At 38.5% G+C, this 16,630-nt stretch overlaps 1 protein-coding gene across 1 annotated transcript; it reads left to right on the forward strand.

Annotated features, from left to right (window-relative positions):
• The first annotated feature begins 1,937 nt into the window (after positions 1–1,937).
• Positions 1,938–10,226, forward strand: LOC127934608 (P2Y purinoceptor 2-like). The gene is made up of 2 exons (XM_052532103.1): positions 1,938–2,195; positions 7,149–10,226. Exon 2 carries the CDS (start codon positions 7,161–7,163, stop codon positions 8,136–8,138), a length of 978 nt encoding a protein of 325 aa, XP_052388063.1. The 5' UTR covers positions 1,938–2,195; positions 7,149–7,160; the 3' UTR covers positions 8,139–10,226.
• The last annotated feature ends 6,404 nt before the right edge of the window (positions 10,227–16,630 follow it).

Raw genomic sequence — 16,630 nt, forward strand, 5'->3', positions numbered from 1 at the left:
TCTATAAGAAATATTGGATGAAATTCTGAGGAAGTTCTCAGCTACTTTATGGCTTTATCCAGTGCACTGATCGAGATGTGTTGGTCTGTGTCATCAATGCAAGCACTTAATGGGGTGTGTGACTATGAGAACAACCATTTAGTGAAACTTTAAAAGCTCATTTTATGCATTGAGCTTTGAAAAAACAACTCAACACACTCAGTTAACAACAAAGTTCAGAAACACTCGCATGCATATACAAGCTGGCTAATGCATGCTGATCTTTTATAAAAAGACTTTCAAAATTCAAAGTAACGTTGACATGACACCACAATCAACAGTTTGCTATGACACCACAAGCAATGAGCTCTTCAATGACTTTTATTATTGTGATTTTGGCTTTCATTTTGTGCTTCTTGCCTTTCCATGTGAACCGCAGTATATGCTACACCTTCCGTTACCTGGACAAACACGACTGCAGCATAATACTACTCTCCAATAATATCTACAAGGTCACACGACCCCTGGCCAGTCTCAACAGCTGCATTGACCCCATCCTCTACTTCATGGCAGGACAGAGCTTCAGAAACAAAATCAAGAGCAAGAAAAGTAAAGTTAGATTTGAAAACAGGAAATCATCCTCAACCTCTCTTACAGAGTTTGTGATCGAAGAGAGTCACTCAGGGAAATGACCCATGATAAATGACTGTGATAAATATTAATGGAATTAACAGTTCATTTGAAATCTCTGGACATCTTTGAGTCTCTGAAACTCCTAACAAGGAACCATTTGGTGTTGAATAAATAGAAAGACCTTGTGTCCCTTCTGAAAGATGTTTTATAGAACGTGAAGGACCATATGGTTAAATATATCTACTCTTTAACCAGAGAACGTGCTTCGTTCAATTCATAAGTTGCAAACTCTGCATTTGTTTGGAAACCTTGCAAACTGACACTGTGTTTGAGGATTTATGGGATTATAGGCTGATTAAGTTGTTCACGAAAAGTTGTGTCAGGAAGGTTAGTATCAGGACAATGGCTTTTCTCTAACTGAATTTGGCATTTGACAATGGCTTTTCACTAAATTTTGGTTCAGTTCCAGAATACTATTCAAATCAGCCAGAGCTGTCTAAACATGCCTTTAATCAGTCGAGCTAGTTTTGTTATTCTTAACTAAAACTGAAAGTAAAACTATTAAAAAGCATTTACTGAAATTAAGTTGAATAAAATACAGGTTGTGAAGGGCAAGACCTGTTTATAGTTTAAGAAAATTAACATATGAGTGACTTGTAGTTTTCTTGTTTTAAACAAATCAAACAAATTATGTACTTTTTTTAAGTAAAAAAAAAAATAAATCCATAATTTAGCTATTGACGAATAAATGTAAAAGAATTGTCTGAAATGTTTAAATATCAAGAAAACTGTACATCATGTGGTTTAAATACCAAGAAAATCAATAAATACCTCATATACTGTTCACAATAACCAAAATATGTCTTCCACGGTGAGTTTTTTTCTTTCAGGTGAATTGCTGTCAAGTCTGAACATACAATTGCAGTATTGTATAACATGTTAAACAAGCATGTTTTAAAGATGTTGATGTAGCTGTATAAGGGTGAAGTTTAAATGAATTTGCTACTTAGATTGAAGCAGAAGTGCCCCTGTTATTGATTGTTGAAAATCACCTTTCCTGCAGTGTGTAACACAGCTCTAAATGAATGAAAACATCCCGCAAAGTTTTACATCTTAAAGTGCACTGTGTGTAAAGTTATTGTATTTTAAAAGAAAGAGTCGAGTCATAAGTCTCCGAGTCATGAAAACAAGTAATGTTTAAAACCAATCTTTAGCTGCTTCAAGGTGATGTCAAAATTAAAACATTACAAAAGGTACATTTGTACCTTTAGGGTCCATTTTGGTACCTTAAAGGTACATATTAGTACATAAAGTGTACTGTACATATTAGGACCCAGTAGTTACAAAAGTGTACCTTTTGAAAAGGTACAGCCCCTAGTGACAGCTTTTGTACCTTTATTTCTGAGAGTGTGCCAAGTGATTGACAGGCCATTGACCAATGAGAGCAGGCTTGAGGCGTGTTGACGTGAGTAGTCCCGCCCACCATGAAGAAATGCAGCATGATCAGGCAGAGGAAGATCAGGACTGTGCGGGTATGAAGAGCACAAGGGGACATTCCTGAAAATAAACTGCCGAAAACACATGTGAGTACGTGACTTACATTTTTTTTTTTTTTGGCATGTCCACAATCATATTTATCAGAATGTGTAACTTACAAAAATGTGCAATGATTATTGGACTTCACTGTGATTACTTTTTTTTTTTTATAAATCTGGACATAGATAAAACTATAAAGACGTGTCAGTTTGTGGGATATATATTTTCTAAGTTTATTCATTTAGAAGATGTCTCTAAGTGACATCTAAATAATGAATGCTCTAGTCAACACCATCGATTCATCCTTAAAACACAGTTACATTAGACAAAAGTCTAAACTGTAAAGTTCCAAAACTTATATATTAAAAGGTATTTGTGGAATTATTAACTAATAATGTATGCAGGGTCCGGAAGTCTCCAGTCAGATTTATGCTTTAGGTTTCCTAAATTATTATCAAGTTATGCTAGTGAACATGATTAGTTTTGGTTTTATCAACATTTGATAATATAATTTATATTAAAAAAAATTTGTTGTATTGAATTATACAAAATAGAAAGCAAAAACTGTAAAATTAGTCGTTATTGAAATATAATCCAATGAATTTCTTAGGAAATTCTCGGGAGATTTAAACACACTTTGTTGATGATTTGCTTCATTGATCGATAAGATGTGCTGTTTTCAGGCATAAATGAGAGTGCTGTTAAACTGTGTGAGGAGCAGAAAAATCTATTTAAACTTTGTACATTTGTTCGTGCCATGAGTTTGGATGAAACAGTTTAAAATTACTTCAGTGCTCTGTTACAAACAATATTCCAGGAATATTTGTAGGCTGTCATATGCATGACAGTATCAATATGGGTGTGTGCAGTTTGTCGATATTTACCATCTCTTAAAGAAATACATGTGTGGTGTATGTTTACCGTAGGTACCCAGACAGACACCATGATGTGCACTTGTTACATTAACCTATTGCAACGTGAAATATATTTATTCAAGCTACACCAAGATATGTTGTACTATGCAAGACCTGGCTTGGGAAGCAATGAATGCTTAAATGGTTTTACATAAACAGATTATCAATATATTTATATTTTTATTTGCTTGCTTACTCATTTAAAGGAATAGTTCAGCCAAAAATGAAAATTTACTGAAAATGTACTCACCCTCAGGCCATTCAAGATGTAGATGAGTTTGAATCAGGAGAGAAATATGCACAGATCAAGTTGTTATCAGTCTCACAGCACTCATTCACTGCAGAGGATCCATTTGTTAGCAAGTGATGGAATTCTAAATTTGACATGGACATTGTCTTGAGAGATCTTGAGAGGCATTCATCCTGATATATTTTCCTAACCAATTCTCGACTGAAAAAAAGCTTTTTATTTTCTGGCAGCTTAGTCATGATTTCCTCTTTCTAACATAAAACAGCATCATTTTACTGCTTACATTGATTTACAAACCTGATTCAAAAAAAGTTGGGACAATGTACAAATTGTGAATAAAAACAGAATGCAATGATGTGGAAGTTTCACATTTCTATATTTTATTCAGAATGCGACATAGATGACATATCAAATGTTTAAACTGAGAAAATGTATAATTTTAAGCGTAAATTAAGTTGATTTTAAATTTCATGGCATCATCACATCTCAAAAAAGTTGGGACAAGGCCATGTTTACCACTGAGTGGCATCCCCTCTTCTTTTTATAACAGTCTGCAAACGTCTGGGGACTGAGGAGACTAATTGCTCAAAAATGGGACAACATTCCTATTCCTAAACTTGTCTAATACAGGCTAGTTGCTCAATTATCTTGGGTCTTCTTTGCCGCATCTTCCTCTTTATGGTGCGCCAAATGTTTTCTATGGGTGAAAGATCTGGACTGCAGGCTGGCCATTTCAGTACTCTGATCCTTCTTCTACACAGCAATGATGTTGTAATTGATACAGTATGTGGTCTGGCATTGTCATGTTGGAAAATGCAAGGTCTTCCCTGAAAGAGGCGACGTCTGAATGGGAGCATATGTTGTTCTAGAACTTGGATATACCTTTCAGCATTGATGGTGCCTTTCAAGATGTGTAAGCTGCCCATGCCAAACACACTCATACAACCCCCATACCATCAGAGATGCAGGCTTCTGAACTGAGCGCTGATAGTTTGTATACGGCTTCTTTTTTGACCTAAAGAAGTAGAGTTTTAGCCAGCAACGGCAAATGGCACGATGGATAGTGTTCACCGACAATGGTTTATGGAAGTATTCCTGAGCCCATGTTGTGATTTCCATTACAGTGGCATTCCTGAATGTGATGCAGTGCCGTCTAAGGGCCAGAAGATCAAGGGCATCCAGTATGGTTTTCTGACCTTGACCCTTACACACAGAGATTGTTCCAGATTCTCTGAATCTTTGGATGATATTATGCAATATAGATGATGATAACTTCAAACTCTTTGCAATTTTTCTCTGGGAAACTCCTTTCTGATATTGCTGTACTATTTTTTGCCGCAGCATTGGGGAAACTGGTGATCCTCTGCCCATCTTGACTTCTGAGAGACACTGCCACTCTGAGTGTCTCTTTTTATACCCAATCATGTTGCCAGTTGACCTAATAAGTTGTAAATTGGTCCTGCAGCTGTTCCTTATATGTACATATAACTTTTCCGGCCTCTTATTTGTTACGGCTGCTGGTGTGTGAATGAAGGCGCACGAAGGAGAAGATATACTAAAGGGTACTTTTAATGATCGCGGGAGAATAAGGGCACATCCAACAAAACTATACAATATTACATTAAGATACAACATCATACATCAACTTACTAACTCAATCACGGACAAGGAGGAACTCAAAAGCCAGGGTATTTAAGCACAAGGGAAGAAATCAGATGAATGGAGAAAGGTGGGGATTAATCAATTAACCAAACAAGAAAAGGAAAATGACAAAAAAAAAAAGGAAACAGAAAGTCAATGAATGTAACAGTTCTCCCCCTCCCAGAACAGGGCGTCCTCGCACTGAATGAGGAATACCAGCGGAGGGAGGGTGGGGGTTCTGGAAGCGGACGTGGGGCAGGCAAGGGGCAGGCAATGGAGAGGACCCCGGATGGAGTAGGAGGGAGGAGCCAGAGAGGAGCCCGGAGCAGAAAGAGCCAGGTGGTGTTCCAGAGACCAGCCAGGACGACACCCCAGGGGTCATACAGACGGAGACAGCACCGGTGGGTGAGGAGCCCAAGATGGAGCAGAGCAGCCGCAGAGCCAGGGTGACGCAGAGGTTCCGGAGGTCCAAGGCAGCGCTGAAGGCACCAGCAGCCGAGGCAGAGGCGGGGTCTCCGGAAGCCCACTGCAGAGTCGGAGTGACGGAGGACATAGGTGGAGCCAGAGGGAAGGAGGAGCCTGACAGAGCCGGAGGGATGGAATGACGAGGCGAAGCCATAGGAGTGGAGTCCCAAGACGGCGGATGGTCGACGAATGACCAAGGTGGATCCGGAGGGACGAGGGAGCCCGGTGGGATGACGGGCCACGGTGAAGACGAGGGAGTGGGGTGCCAAGGCGGAGCCACAGGGTCGAAGGGCCGAGGTGGAGTCCACACGCCAAGACAGGGAATACACACGCCAAGGCAGAGCTGGAGACTGGAAGTCCTGCGGCAAACCATCGCGCCCAGATGGTGCTGACTGAGGGTGAGCTGTGGGACTGACTGGCACCAACAGAGATGAGGTTGAGGAACAGGCTGGTCTAGGAGGAGATGAGAGAGGGAGGCCGGGAGGAGACACAGGAGGAACAGGGCTGGATAGAGCCAGCAGAGAAACAGGAGATTTAGGGCTGATTTAACTAACGGAAATGAAGCAGAGGAACTGACAGGTCTAGGAGGAGGTGGGAGAGGGAGGCTGGGAGGGAACACAGGAGGATCAGGGCTGGATGGAACCAGAGGAGAAACAGGAGATTCAGGGCTGGATGGAACCACCGGAAATGGAACAGAGGAACTGACAGGTCTAGGAGGAGGCGGGAGAGGGAGGAAATTCAGGACTTACCTCCACAAACCAGTCAATAAGGTCCATTAATTCCTCCATATAATTTACAGAAACCGAATGCAGCTCACATTCGGTCGCAGGAGTGTGGGCAGGGCTTTCCTTCACGCCCTCGATCTCCACCAGTAATCCCACGAGCACGGTGTTGCCGGCTCACACACCTGGTCAGTTGCGTTCTCGAGTCCTTGCTCCCTGACAATGATAGGCTCAGGCTCTGCGGCTACGGTGGGCTCTAGCTCCGTGCAGCGGGATGGCGGCTGGCCAGATCGAGAAAGTCCCTAGTGTGGTCTTCCAGCGAACGGTCTAGTTGCTCCAGGCACAGGAGTTGGACTGCTGAATGAAGGTGCACAAATGAGTAGATATACTAAAGGGTACTTTTAATGATTGCGGGAGAATAAGGGCACATCCAACAAAACTATAAATTATTACATTTAGATACAACATCATACATCAATTTACTAATTCAATCACGAGCAAGGAGGAACTCAAAAGACAGGGTATTTAAGCACGAGGGGAGAAATCAGATGAATGAAGACAGGTGAGGATTAATTAATTAACCAAACAAGAACAGGAAAATGACCAAATAAGGAAACAGAAAGTCAATGAATGTAACATTACTGCTACCTGTCCCACATTTTTTGAAATGTGTGGCTCTCATGAAATCCAAAATGAGCCAAAATTTGGCATGACATTTAAACACGTCTCACTTTCAACATTTGATATGTTATCTATATTCTATTGTGAATAAAATATAAATTGATGAGATTTGTAAATTATTCCATTAATTTTTTACTCACAATTTGTACATTGTCCCAACTTGGAATCGGGTTTGTATTAACAGAATATATTCCGAATATTAGCTGATATTACTTTTAATCTGTATTTACGTGCATATTGAAATGTGTATCCATATCGCTTTGTAAATTAATATATTGATGTTGACATGATGTATTGATATGATTTAATTGTCTTATTCTCTGACAGATCTGATTGAGAATGGCAACGCTTAACAGTACTGGAATACTGGAGACTGGAACTAATGATAGTCAAGTCTACCGTTGTACTTTAAAAGAACAATTCAAGTACATTCTCCTCCCGGTGAGTTACACTTTGGTGTTTGTGTTCGGTCTGGGGTTGAACATCACGGCCATGTACATCATCCTGTTTCGCACCAAACACTGGAAGCCCAGCACCATCTACATGATCAACCTCAACGTCTGCGACACGCTTTACATCCTCACCCTGCCGTTCCTCATCTACTATTACGCTGATAAGAACGACTGGCCGTTCGGTGAGCTGATGTGTAAGCTGATTCGCTTTCTCTTCTACACAAACCTCTATGGAAGCATCCTCTTCCTCAGCTGCATCAGTCTGCACCGGTTTCTAGGCATCTGCCACCCGATGCGCTCTTTGTACTGGATGAACCGCCGGCGTGCTCGTATGATTTCTGTGGGAATATGGCTGATCATTCTCATCTTACAGGCACCACTTCTTTATTTCTCCCGGGTGAGACAAAATGATAATAATCTGGTCTGTCATGACACCACCATCAAGGAGCTCTTCAATGACTTTCTGGTCTACAGCACGGTGGTGATGTTTCTGCTTTTTGTCCTACCGTTTGGGGTGGTGCTGGTCTGCAGTGGCCTGATGGTGAAGAAACTTCTTGATCCCGGAGATCTCAGAGAACCAATGTCACAGCGCTCCAAACAGAAGTCGGTGAAGATGATTGTTATTGTGCTCTTGGCTTTCATGGTGTGCTTCTTGCCTTTCCATGTGAACCGCAGTATATACTACACATTACGTTACCTTGACAAACACGACTGCAGCATAATACGTCTCTCCAATAATATCTACAAGGTCACGCGACCTCTGGCCAGTCTCAACAGCTGCATTGACCCCATCCTCTACTTCATGGCAGGACAGAGCTTCAGAAACAGCTTCAACAAGAAATCAAGAATAAAGACTCACAAATAACATTCATTATTATAGTAAAAAATCTGGATTTTTACAAATATCTGTATTTCATAGAATGACCCGGGAAGATCCTGGCCAGGATTTCTAAACTGGCTAAAATGTGTTCCATTGTGTTGCATTGCTTTGACCGTTTTCTGTAGATCCCATCTTCTTAGATGCCACGATCGGTCGATTATGCATAATGCCTGAAGGCCATTGGTCAAACTACTGTATGTCATTACTTCTTTAACAAGTATAAAAACAATGCCAGAACCAGACATTTAAGGCAGTTGAGAAATCCTGGCCATGAAAAAAAAAAGAGAGAACTTTTCACCATGCATTTAATCATTTCACACATGTAGCTAATTCAGAATCAAGTTTGAATTAGCAACAGATATCCAATCACGTGCCTCACCTGTCAAACAGTGACAGAGAGCATTTACTCCTCCCTTATAGCTGCCTTCACTCATGTCGTAATGAACGTAATTCTGAAATTGACAATATGTGGCATTCTTTCTTCTCTGAGCTCTTCCAAGCAGGGTTGCCAAGTCCTCTGTGGGTTTTTGGGCCGGTTTTGTTGCGATGACCTAGCAGCCCTGTTTACAATTCATACAATTCAATTCTCTGAATTATGCATTTATCCATTTAGATTTTGCATGCTCAAAGTATACTGTGACGCTGCATAATTAACTATTTAAAGTGTGAAAAGCCATATTGTTTATGTTACTGTAACAATTTCCTGGTAATCATCAGGTTATTGCATATAATCCGTCCAATAGCATGTGAGATCAGAATAGTGTGTTAGTATACTGAAAAGGCCATATATTATACAGTGTTTTCTGTGGATTTTTAAAGTGTAAATTGTAATGTTTTTATTTTATAACACTTTTATCTATTCCTAATGCTCAAAAATGCAAAAGCCCATTTTACACCACTCTTCAAAGAAGTTTGGGTCAGTAATTTTTTTTCTTAAAGAACTGAATACTTTAAAAAAAAAAAGTCACCAAAGAAGAAAAACCAAAAAGGGGGTTTCGTGACGATGGCGTAGAGGAACTGTCACAAGGTAAGCTTGTTGACAGATAAGAGACTACCTGGACTTGATACACATGCACACATCATTATTTGATTATGCCAGAATTTACCATTTTATAAATCATCATGTTGTTGTCTGTAAATGTTGTGCCCATTTCAAATGAGTATGATGTTGTTGTTGTTTTTGTTAGCCAACATTTTGTTCAGTTGTTCTTTTTAAAGAATGTCACAATACGGTTTAATTTTACAGTTTAATCTAGTTTTGTCTGGGGGAAGGGGGGATTTATTATTTCTGTGTATGTGTAATGTTTTATTATTTTATTTTCTCCTGTGTATAATGTATGGACCCTGTTTGTTGATTTGGTAGCCTCAGCCTCAACCATTCATCAAAAGGACTGTGAAAGCGGGAATTCTTTGAACCACCAGAGGCAGTTTCCATGGGATGAAAAAGAGCATACCAGTGGATGATGGGGGCACTGACATTAACCTGCTGTATTCACTCTATTACACATTTTTTATTTCAAGTACTGGTGGTTTTGATTTTGTCTGGATGGCATGCTGTTCTAACACAAACTAGTCAGAGCTCAGGTACCACTCAATATGCTGCCATAATCAATCAGAAAATGAGAAATATGAGTGTCCATTTTTCAAAATTGAGATTTATATATGATACGAAGGCTGAATAAATAAGCTTACCATTGATGTATAGTTTGTTAGGATCTAAAAATTAGGCCGAGATACAGCTATTTGAAAATCTGGAATGCGAGGGTGCAAAAAAATTATATATTGAGAAAATCATCTTTTTAGTTCTCCAAATGAAGTTCTTAGCTATGTATATTATCAATAAAAAATGAAGTTTTTATATACTTATGGTAGGAAATGTATAAAATATCTTCATGGAACATAATCTTTACTTACTATTCTAATGATTTTTGGCCTAAAAGAAAAATGTATCATTTTGGCCCATAGAATGTATTTTTGGCTATTGCTACGAATATACCCCAGCGACTTTGGTTTTGTGGTCTAGGGTCACAAATATAAAGTCAGCTTATAATAAAGTACTCAGACTCGACAGCGATGAATGGTCATGAAATTAATGATTACAGTGACTTCTCAGTTGTAAGGTCTGAGTACTCTAGTACTTGTGCACATCTCTGTTACTTATAACACATATACACGGTATTGGGGTAGGATGTATATTGCATTGATGTATACTGTAAATGCAATAAACATTTTAATCATACATCTTGTCACATCTTGTTACTTTTTTTTTTCAAAATTACTTTATGAACAATCTTATTGAGAAGAAAATGTATAGTATGATAGTATGATACATTTTAGGATATTGTTTTGGAAGAAATGGGGCCATAAACAAAATAACCTATTCATCGGTGGTTCTTTGTAACACCATTTCTTTAAAGAACCTTTCACAAAATGGTTCTTCGGGGAACCAAAAATTGTTCCTGTAAGAGATCCAGCCCAGTGGTCTGAGGAAATAATTACAATCAAACTGGTCAGAGGTCCGGTGACCACTTTACAGCCAAAACATGCAAAGAGTTTTGCCATTAAAACAAAGCAAAAGGAAAGAGTAGGCGCAATCTATATTATTTCATCTCTCTATAGCATAGACTTTATTCAGTGCACAGAAAGACAAATGTATTATTGAAAAAAATGTCTATACAAACATGTGAAGTCATTAACAATGCTGTGAGACAAATATAATGTAATTTAATAGAAAACGATGTGACTGGTGCCAAATACTTTTAGATATACAGCACAGATACTGTGCACTGTTTTTGAACACTTTAAGAACGGGAGAAAATCCAACAAGCAATATAGGGGAATAGTCCTGCCTTTAAAATAAAAGAGCCAATCGCTATTTGGAAAAATCGACGCATCACTACAGGTGCCTTTAGAAGCTCTGATTAGGGTCTTGAGATGCACATTTCTGATTGCACAAGGACATTGGCTGATTTACCCTGAATTTTTTTGTTTGTTTAGGCTTTTTATTATTTTTTTGCGCTATTTGATCATAAGAAATGACATATTTTATAGATATTTGTTGTCAGATTGAAATATCTGCCCGAGATGAGTTTCAAAGATGGCCGCCATGTAAAGCGACTTACCTTTAAAGTGGCTTTGTGCCTCAGCATTTTGAACAGCTCTGCACTTCTCATGCAGTCTGTGTCCACCTTTAAACTTACTTGCAACCAATATTAATATTCTTGTAATATTCAATGTTAATATATTAACAATGTGCAGTGCCGCGACACATCAAAATAAATACTGATAAGGTGTAATGAAATGTCATCAAACTGCCAGCAGCAAATACATTTTTAAGGTAGCATGGGGTGGTCAATCAGATGTGCCACTGTTACAGTTTTTATAATGCATTCTGATTTATATACTGTTTATTAAAATAGTTGGCAGCAGTTCCATTCAAAAGACAGTCTGTTTTGTTTCATTGCTCTGCCCTTCAAAGAAACAGTTCAACTAATGGAGTAATTTTACAAAAAACAATGGAAGACAGGGGAATGAGAAGAGTTTTTGGAAACCTGTTTACCTCTAGTGGAACTTCTTAAAAGAACAGTTCTCTTCTCATACCAGGTGATTGACAGGCCACTGACTGAGGCTCTGACCAATGAGAGCAGGCTTGAGGCGTGTTGACATGAGTAGTCCCACCCACAATGAAGAAATGCAACATGATCAAGCAGAGGAAGATCAGGACTGTGCAGGTATGAAGAGCGCGAGGGGACATTCCTGAAAAAAATCTGCTGAAAACACGTGAGTATTTTTTTATTTGGCATGTCACTGTGATTACTTTTTAAATCTGGACATAAATAGAACTATCAAGATGTGTTATTTTGTAGGATATGCTGTACAGACCAAAAGTTTGGACACACCTTCTCATTCAAAGAGTTTTCTTTATTTTCATGACTATGAAAATTGTAGATTCACACTAAAGGCATCAAAACTATGATTTAACCCATGTTGAATTATATATGGCATTATATACATAACAAACAAGTGTGAAACAACTGAAAATATGTCATATTGTAGGTTCTTCAAAGTAGCCACCTTTTGCTTTGATTACTGCTTTGCACACTCTTGGCATTCTCTTGATGAGCTTCAAGAGGTAGTCACCTGAAATGGTCTTCCAACAGTCTTGAAGGAGTTCCCCGAGAGATGCTTAGCACTTGTTGGCCCTTTTGCCTTCTGTGTGCGGTCCAGCTCACCCCTAAACCATCTCGATTGGGTTCAGGTCCGGTGACTGTGGAGGCCAGGTCATCTGGCGCAGCACCCCATCACTCTCCTTCTTGGTCAAATAGCCCTTGATGCGTGTGAAGTGTGACTCTACAATTTTCATAGGCATGAAATTAAAGAAAACTCTTTGAATGAGAAGATGTGTCCAAACTTTTGGTCTGTACTGTATACATTTTTTACATTAATTCATTTAGAAGATGTCTCTAAGTGACATCTAAATAAAGAACGCTCTACAACACCAATGATTCATCCTTAAAACACATTAACATTAGACAAAAGTCTAAACTGTAAAGTTCCAAAATTTTTACAAATTTATACTTTAAAAGGTATATGGGGAATTATAAACTAATTGTAAATAAATAAACTGTGTTGTGGAGCAAGAAAGTCTGTCAATAATAAGATGGCATAGATCATGCGGCTCCTTTTACAGACTGTCAGATTTATTTGCTTATGGTTTCCTACATTTTTAAATTATGCTGAACATGATTTTGGTTACGCCAAAGTATTCCGTTTGATACAACATTGTGTTGATTTCTTTTGTGTCGGAAGTGCCTAGAGGGTTTCTGTGACTAGCTGTTATTGAAACATCATCTGGAGAAATTCTTAGGAAATTCTCAGGAGGTTTCCAAGATATTTTGTGGTTGATTTGCTTCAATCATCAATATGATGTGCTATTTTCTGGCATAAATGAGAGTGCTGTTAAAGAGATACTCTACCCCAAAATGAAAATGTTGTCAAGTCAAGTCAAGTCACCTTTATTAATATAGCGCTTTAAACAAAATACATTGCGTCAAAGCAATGAACAACATTCATTAGGAAAACAGTGTGTCAATAATGCAAAATGATAGTTAAAGGCAATTTATCATTGAGATGTCATGATCTCATTTCAGTTTAAATAGTGTCTGTGCAAGGAACCGAAACTCCATCGGTGACAGAATGGAGAAAAAACCCTTGGGAGAAACCAGGCTCAGTTTGGGGGTCAGTTCTCCTCTGACCAGACAAAACCAGCAGTTTAATTCCAGGCTGCAGCAAAGTCAGATTGTGCAGAAGAATCATCTGTTTCCTGTGGTTCTCTGAGAAAAGGTCTTTACAGGGGATCTGTATCTGGAGCTCTAGTAGATGCCATTCTTCTAATGATGTAGCAAGTACATTGGGTGTTATGAGAAGTGTTCCCAGTTCCGGTTTATCTAATTAATGCAGCCTAAAAATCCTTTAACGGATTTGGATATTAAAAGCATATTAGTATGTTAAAGAGATGGGTCTTTAATCTAGATTTAAACTGCAAGAGTGTGTCTTCTCCGAACAATGTTAGGTAGGTTATTCCAGAGTTTAGGCGCCAAATAGGAAAAGGATCTGCCGCCCGCAGTTGATTTTGATATTCTAGGCATTATCAAATTGCCTGAGTTTTGAGAACGTATCGGACGTAGGGGAGTATAATGTAAAAGGAGCTCATTCAAATACTGAGGTGCTAAACCATTCAGGGCTTTATAAGTAATAAGCAATATTTTAAAATCTATACAATGTTTGATAGGGAGCCAGTGCAGCGATGACATGACCGGGCTAATATGGTCATACTTCCTGGTTCTAGTAAGAACTCTTGCTGCTGCAACAACCACCCAATAAAGCATTACAATAATCTAACCTTGAGGTCATAAATGCATGGATTAACATTTCTGCATTTGACAGTGAGAGCATAGGCAGTAATTTAGATATATTTTTGAGATGGAAAAATGCAGTTTCACAAATGCTAGAAGCGTGACTTTCTAAGGAAAGATTGCTATTAAATAGCACACCTAGTTTCCTAACTGATGACGAAGAATTGACAGAGCAGCCATCAAGTCTTAAACAGTGTTCTAGGTTATTACATGCAGAGTTTTTAGGTCCTATAATTAACACCTACATTTTTTTTTCAGAATTTAGTAGTAAGTAATTACTCGTCATCCAGTTTTTTATATTGACTATGCATTCCATTAGTTTTTCAAATGGGTGTGTTTCACCGGGACATGAAGAAATATAGAGCATAGTATCATCAGCATAACAGTGAAAGCTAACACCATGTTTCCTGATTATATCTCCCAAGGGTAACATATAAAGCGTGAAGAGTAGCGGTCCTAGTACTGAGCCCATTGTCATTAATCACTTTCCCCATGTTGTTCCAAACCTGTAAAAGCTTTGTTCGAATTCAGAACACAATTTAAGATATTTTGGATGAAAACAGGGAGGCTTGTGATAAGAACGTTATGAAGCGACAAGAATTGTTTTTGTAATGCGTGAAAACAAAAATATCCATAATTTTAGTGCCATTTTGAAGAAAATGAGCTGAACACAGGCAGTGTACGCTCTTCTGTCTCAGCCGCGCCACAAGGATTTACTATTTTCTTTCAAATCAAACCGTCCACTGAGGAGACAAATTGTTGAATAGTCATTATTAAATATAAATTCATTATTTTTGTTTTCTTCAAGTACAAAAATTATTCTTGTCGCTTCATAATGTTACGGTTTAACCACTAATGGGAGATGGACTATTCTGACGATGCTTTTCATACTTATACAGTGAATACTTCATACAGAACAGTGTCTTTTACTTTGCAATCTATGGGATAGACACAAGCCTCCTGGCTTTCATTCAAAATATCATAAATTGTGTTCTGAAGATGAACAAAGCTTTTACTGGTTTGGAACGACATGGGGATAAGTGATTAATGGCAAAATTTTCTTTTTGGGGTGGATTTTCCCTTTAAACTGTGTGAGTAGCAGAACCAAAAGACTATACTTTGTACATTTGTTCGTGCCCTGAGTTTGAAAGAAACCATTTGAAATTACTTCAAAGCTCTGTTAAGAACTATGTTTCAGGAATATTTGTAGGCTGTCATATGCATGTCAGTATCAGTATGTGTGTGTGCTGTTTATGGACATATAAAACCTCTTAGAGAAATATCTGTGTGCTGCATTTTTATCGTAGGAGCCCAGACAGATGAAGTGCACTTAATTGCAACACAAAATCCATTTGTTTAAGCTAGACCAAGATCTATTGTACTATGCAAGACCTGGCTTTGGAAGCAATGAAATGCCTAGAATGGTGTTATGTAAACTGATGATCAATATTTTTATTTTTTAAATATTATATACTTACATAATTAAAGGAATAGATAAGCCAAAAATGAACGTTTCCTGAGAATGTACCCACCTCTCAAACCATCCAAGATGTATTTGAGTTTTTTTCTTCAATAGACCAGATTTGGAGAAATTTAGCATTCCATCACTTGCTCATCAATGGATCCTCTCCAGTTATAGCTGGTAAAAACATCACAATAATAGGGGATAACAATAAGTAACACAATAAGTAACACACATCACTCCAGTACAGTAATTAACATCTGAGAAGTCAAACAACATGAGAAGTCAAAATCGGATCACCAGTAGTTCTTTCGGACAGTTCGATTCAATAAACCGGTTGAAGAAAACGGTTCACCGGTTCTTTTGCGCTCGACGTAATGGGGTCATTGACGATGATTACAAGCCTTCGGTTTACCTGGGCTCATAACACTAGCACAGAATCAGTTCAGAATCAATCACCAAAAGAATCAGTTCGGTTCAGACGATCTGTGTGTCGGTCTGCTTCACACTGAATCACACATGCGCAGTATCATCAGCTCCTCGGTTCATGAATCCGACACGTCTGACAGAAATGGTTCTTGACTTGTGAACGAGTCATTATCTGGCTCGGTGTTCATCTTCAGTTCTCTGTTCACATCAGTTCAGTCAGTGTACTGTTTGAGTACATGAATTACTCCGGGATATTGGTTTGTTTGAACTCAGAGGGAGTGTCAGACACATTAAAAAAAGTTAACAGCTTGAGTCATTTGTGGATTAATGCTTATTAGAGACGCGAACCGTTACAAATGATTCAGTTCGATTTAGTGAACTGGTTCAAAAAGATCCGGTTACATCGAATGATTAGTTCGTGAACCGGATATGACAAACTGCTTTGTTTTGAACACACTCACAACAGACATGGAAGAGAAGAAGACAATGCTGAATAAAGTCGTCGTTTTTGTAATTTTTGTACCAAAATGTATTTTCGATGCTTCAAAAAATTCTAACGGACCCTCTGATGTCACATGGACTACTTTGATGATGTTTTTCTTACCTTTCTGGACATGGACAGTATACCGTACACATAGCTTCAATGGAGGGACTGAGAGCTCTCGGACTAA

This window comes from Carassius gibelio, chromosome A18 (assembly GCF_023724105.1).
Source record: "Carassius gibelio isolate Cgi1373 ecotype wild population from Czech Republic chromosome A18, carGib1.2-hapl.c, whole genome shotgun sequence".
In the NCBI taxonomy this organism is placed as follows: domain Eukaryota; kingdom Metazoa; phylum Chordata; class Actinopteri; order Cypriniformes; family Cyprinidae; genus Carassius; species Carassius gibelio.